A 6008-nucleotide genomic window follows, 5' to 3' on the forward strand; every position below is an offset into this window, starting at 1 on the left:
CCCTCCTCCCCCCCCCCCCCCCCGTCTTTACCTTCCTTTTTCTTTTTTTCTTTTCCTGTCCTTGGTCCTTATTTTAGTTGATCAAAATACCAAAGTATATTTGTTATCATCAGTGCTATTTCCTGAGATGGTTTTTGTTTTGTTTTTAATTAAAATAACACTATTTGGGGTGAAAGATATATCTCTATCTATCTACCTACCTATCTATCTATCTATCTATCTACCTATCTATCTATCCAGTGTTTAGTGTTTAACCCTGGACTGATGTTTTTCACTTGGGTTAGTGTTTCCCAGCCAGGATTAATGCATATACATATGCAATTCTTCCCAGGGCCCTTTTCACTCCTATTACTCTAGTATTTAACACTAACCGATGTTATTCCTTTTTAAGGCTCAACTCCAGGTTTGAGCCTTGCCTGAGAAAGTGGCCTAACCCCGTCGCCACCTAGAACACTATACGAGTCAATGGGACCCTGGTTCGTATGGAGATCTCTGCCCTCCAGCTTTTCAGGACATAAGGGGTACTGTCATGGAAAAAGCGAAGCCTCATTTCCCATGCCTCGTCCCTTTCTGGGAAGGGCACGGCGTGTCGTGGGCACTACACTTGCTCCAGCGTCCTAGGGAGAAAACACCACAGCCTTTCCCGCCCCATGAAAAGCACCATTCTGCAGGTGGGTCTAGATGTTCCCCTTCCCGGCCAGGGAGAAGGGCCAAAGATGCCCCTCTCGCGCTGGGTGGACGCGGAACAGCGCTGGCTCCTGCCCTCTAGACTCTGCAGCGCGGGCTGAGCAGGTGACCGTCCGTAAAGCGGCCAGCGCGCGGAGTTACTTACCTGGTCCGGAGCGCACGGGGCGGGGCGGGGCGGGGCTGGGGTGCGATCCCAGGCCGTGATTGGGCCGCGCCGCGCCTGTCTCCATGTGCCGCGCGGCGGAGGCACAACATTCAAGTCCGGGGGCGGGGCCGGCGCGCGCCGGGAGGAAGCGGCCGCGCGGCAGCTGCGGGGCGTCGGGGCGGCGGCGGCCAAGGCCGAGGCTGAAGCGGCGGAGGCTGTGGTGAAGGCGGCGGCGCCTTAACCGGGGACGGTGCTCCGCTGGGCCCCCTTTCAGGCTCCATGGAGGCGGCAGCAAGCGGGGGCTGCGGCTCTGGACCGCCGCTGCTGCTGAGCGAGGGCGAGCAGCAGTGCTACTCTGAGCTCTTTGCGCGCTGCGCCGGCGCCGCAGGCGGGGGCCCCGTGTCCGGGCCCCCTGAGGCCTCCAGGGCCGCCCCCGGCGCGGCCACCGCAGCCTCGGGCCCCGTGGCCGACCTGTTCCGGGCGTCGCAGCTGCCCGCCGAGACGCTGCACCAGGTAGGTCCCCGCGCCCCTGCCCCTGTGGGTCTGTGGGGACCATTGCTACGGGGACAGGGGGGCGGGGTGGGGCGACACGGCTGCCGACAGGCACCCGGAGGCCTTGGCCAGGTTGTGGAGAGGGGCTTCGCAGTCGGGAATGGCGGCGACGCCCTTGTCCCCCAGGGGACACCAGCCTCCTCCGCAGCTCAGCAGTGCTGGGTGCGCTCCTCATCTTCCTCCCCTGAGGCTGACGGACACTCTCTCCCCTCCCCGGCCGTTTCTGGGGCTCTGCAGCCGCCCAGACCCAAAGTTTACCTTGTTCTGGAAGTGGTGTTTGTTTTGGCTGATGTCTGGTTTAACCTCTGCTCGAGGCTCCTGCCCTTCCCTCTCCTGGGTGGGTGGGCGGGCGCTTGCAGGATTGGAGAATGTTGTCCGCTTTATATACTACTTGTAATATATACGTATCTACTATATATATTTGCCCACTAACATATTTCTGCATATTAGCATTAAACTGGAAAGCCTAATGACAAATTGCAGAACAGGGACACAGGGCTGTAAGAGGACGTCTGTCAAGGCAGAGACAAGCTCCCTATTTAGGGCTAGAGGTGGATCCCAGACGTCCACCCTGGGGGACAGTTGTAGTTTCCCATCTTATCATTATTTGGACTTGAAATAGAATTGCAAAGTAATTGTGTCATAGCTACATCCTTTTGGCTGCTCCGTACCTGAAAAAGGAGGAGGCGGATGATGCGCAGTAGATGCTGTTTTTGTTTTGTGCTTTCGTTTTCTTTTTTTTTAGAATTAATGACTATTAAAAAAATTATTTTTGGGTGCATTGGGTCTTCGTTGCTGCATGCGGGCTTTCTGTAGTTGCTGTGAGCGGGGGCTACTCTTCGTTGCAGAGCATCGGCTCTAGGCACTCAGGCTTCAGTAATTGTGGAGCATGGGCTTAGTAGTTGTGGCTCACGGGCTCTAGAGCGCAGGCTCAGTAGTTGTGTCGCACGGGCTTAGTTGCTGCGCGGCATGTGGGATCTTCCCGGACCAGGGCTCGAACCTGGCAAGCGGATTTTTAACTACTGAACTACCAGGGAAGCCTGGTGATTCTTAATATCAGGCCTCAAATGTGAAATGAACCTTTTCTTAAAAGCTGGAGTCAGTATGAACATTAACATCAGTTGTATATTTCAAGTGGGGAGTGGTATTTTAAAATCCAGTTCCAAAGGAGTATTGAGGGTTTTATGGTTCACTTATAATATCATTGTGTGTGTAGACTTTTTTTTTAAATCACTTGACTGCATTTTATACTTCTGGGGCATGCATACACTCTGTCTGTTTGTGAGCATAACTTTAGCCCCCCTGTAATCTCTCACTTTTCAGAATTCAAGATTTCTGAAAATATAATTAGTATTCACAGACCTTAACATGGCTGTTTGTCCCTTAAGAAGTCCTTGCTATGGAGACAGTTCAGCCTCTGCTGTTGAGCAGTTAAGCTAGACCAGGTAGAGGAAAAGTCAATATTTTAAAACACAAACCACAGCTATTACATGAGGCCCTCAGAATACTCCCAAGCATAATAAATTTATTAAATGCTGTTGCTATTTCTCAACTGAAAGAGGAGTGACTGAGGCCACACAGCAAGTAAGTGACAGCTGGGCACCTGTTAAGGCTTATTTTGTTGTCAGTAGTATATGGAGTGTGATAAGAGATGGTGGGCATATTAAATATGAATTATGTTGGTTGACTTCTAAGGACTTGGGGAGGGGGCTTTCCTGGTGTTAGAACTTATGCTCCCTTGAGGTGTTTAAGATTTAAAAAGAACTCAAGGCACAGTGCCATTGTATGGATGAGATTATATTCTTGATGTCTAGTCGAAACCTGCTTGCAAAAGATGCTGGCAAAAGGGGACATCCCTAGAATATTGCTTGTAGTAAATCTCTCAGAGCTTTAAAGCTCCCGTATTCAGCCCAGCAAAACAAAATATATCCTTCCCCATTAACTTAACGCAGTACAGTAACCCAATATTCTTCGTATAGGTGAACATGAACATCAAAGGCATCCTGGACAGAGAAATGTAATCAGAAGAGATTCAAACAAAGCCAGCAGCCAGCAGCCACCTAATTTTTACTGTGTCTGGGTGTGTGTACTCCCAGTACACATGTGCACTCCATTTATCCTGATTTGCACTACCCCATGAGTGTTTTAGCCTTTCTTTAAACAGATGTAGATGTTTTTAGCCTTTCTCTGTTAAACAGGAACCTGTAAGTTTAATTAAGTGACCCAACAGGTATAACTGCCCAAGTCATGGAGTCATTAACTAGCCCTGGTAGTTTCTATGGTAACAGATTTTTTTTTCTTTTTAATAAGCATACAGTTAAGATTACCATAATGTTCCAGGAAGGTTGAAAATCTTACCTGAAGCAAATGTTCTATAAAAATACTTTACTTTGTCTCCTCCTTGGAATAAAAATAAACCACTATACCTATTACTTTTTTATGGAAGTGAGTTATCTTAGGGATTTTGTTTTCAGTTGAAATACATATATATATATATTTTTAATAGACTTTATCTTTTCAGAGCAGTTTTAGGTTCACAGCAAAATTGAGGGGAAGGTACACAGAGTTCCCATATACACCCTGCCCCACACATGCCTAGCCTCCCCCATTATCAACACCCCACAAGAGGGGTACATTTTTTACAATTGGTGAACCTGCATTGGTATATCGTAATCACCCAGAGTCCATAGTTTACATTATGGTTCATTCTTGGTGATGTACATTCTTTGGTTTTGGACAAATGTATAATGACGAGTATCCACCATTGTAGTATCATACAGAGTAGTTTCACTGCCCTAAAAATCCTCTGTGCCCTACTTATTCGTCCCTTGTTCTTACTCCCAAACCCTGGCAACCACTGATCTTTTTTACTGTTTCCAGAGTTTTGCCTTTTTCCAAAATGTCATATAGTTGGAATCAAACCGTATGTAATCTTTTCAGATTGGCTTCTTTCATTTAGTAGTATGCACTTAAGATTCCTCTATGTTTTTTCATAGCTTGATGGCTTATTTCTTGTTACTGCTGAATAATATTCCATTGTCTGGATGTACCACAATTATCCATTCACTTACTGGAGGACATTTTGGTTGCTTTCAAGTTTTGGCAGTTATGGATACAGTTGCTGTAAGCATCTGTGTGCATTTAAGTTTTCAACCCCTTTGGGTAGATACCAGTAAGTGTGATTGTTGGATCATATGGTAGGAGTGAGTTTAGTTTTGTAAGAAACTGCCAAACTGTCTTCCTGAGTGGCTGTACCATTTGCAATCCCCCCAGGAATGAATGAGAAGTCCTCTTGCTCTATATCCTCATCAACATGTGGTGTTGTCAGTGTTCTAGATTTTCACCATTCTCATAGGTATATAGTGGTATCTTGTTGATGTAATTTGCAATTCCCTAGAGACATATGATGTTTAGGATTTTTCCATATGCTTATTTTCTGTCTTGGATTATATTTTAGTGCATCATAATGGCTTATTTTGAAAGGCCTTTTGGTCTCTTTATAGAGAGGTGTTGATGTATTTTATTTTATTATTTTGTAATAAATTTTATTATTTATTTATTTATTTATGGCTGTGTTGGGTCTTCGTTGCTGCGCGTGGGCTTTCTGTAGTTGCGGTGAAGGGGGGCTACTCTTCGTTGTGGTGTGTGGGCTTCTCATCGCGGTGGCTTCTCCTGTTGCGGAGCATGGGCTCTAGGTGCACGGGCTCCACCAGTTGCGGCATGTGGGCTCAGTAGTTGTGGCTCACGGGCTTAGTTGCTCCGCGGCATGTGGGATCTTCCCCGACCAGGGCTCGAACCCGTGTCCCCTGCATTGGCAGGCAGATTCCCAACCACTGTGCCACCAGGGAAGTCGTGATTTATTTTAAAACAGGATTCTAGTACTAGGTACAAAAATGTTAGAGTAAAACATTTAAATTAGAAAAAGTAAATATGGATGTCTGAGAAACAAGTAAATAGTTTTTGTTTAATACTTCAAGACAAAGAGCTATAGATGTTAGAGTGATTGGTTTCCCAGGTTGTGAAGTATTTCATTGGTATTGAAAGGCCAGCATTTTACTAGAATGCATAGACTTGGGTTGGATGTGTATTTGAGGTATTTGAGTTTCTTTTGTGCATCAGGCACTGTTCTAGATGCTGAGGTTACAGCTGTGAATCAAACACAAACCCCTGTCATCACAGAGCTTACATTCCAAAGCAGATGTTTTATTTATTTATTTATTTCTTGCTTGCTTGCCACGGGGCTTGTGGGATCTTAGTTCCCTGACCAGGGATCGAACCCCGGCCCTTGGCAGTGAAAGCGCTGAGTCCTAACCACTGGACCGCCAAGGAAGTCCCGCAGTGCAAATGTTTTTATTTTTTAGGGTTTGAGTAAGAAAATATAACAGCTAGAACAAAAGTATCTACCTTAAACTGGCAAGTTTTCTGCTTGATGTAATGAATTAACAAACTATATAGACTCCTTTATAATATCTGTCTTTCAGGATGGTGTCTTAGTCTTTGAGAATGCTGTGCATATTTCAAGTAGTCATTATAATTAGTTTTTTTTTTTTTTTTTTTTTTTTTTTTTTTTTCTTGCGTTATGCGGGCCTCTCACTGTCGTGGCCTCTCCCATTTGCGGAGCACA

General features: G+C 46.1%; 1 protein-coding gene across 2 annotated transcripts in view; it reads left to right on the top strand.

Moving 5' to 3' along the window:
• Positions 1 to 1111: 1111 nt before the first annotated feature.
• REPS2 (RALBP1 associated Eps domain containing 2) overlaps positions 1112 to 6008 on the top strand; it is a 231222-nt gene continuing 226325 nt past the window's right edge. For both annotated transcript variants that reach the window (XM_007454850.1, XM_007454849.1), the window contains exon 1: positions 1112 to 1345. In XM_007454850.1, coding sequence (XP_007454912.1) covers positions 1112 to 1345 — 234 coding nt within the window. The remainder of the gene's footprint in view (positions 1346 to 6008) is intronic.

The sequence above is a fragment of the Lipotes vexillifer genome, unplaced genomic scaffold (assembly GCF_000442215.2).
Source record: "Lipotes vexillifer unplaced genomic scaffold, Lipotes_vexillifer_v1.1 scaffold586, whole genome shotgun sequence".
NCBI classification, from domain to species: domain Eukaryota; kingdom Metazoa; phylum Chordata; class Mammalia; order Artiodactyla; family Lipotidae; genus Lipotes; species Lipotes vexillifer.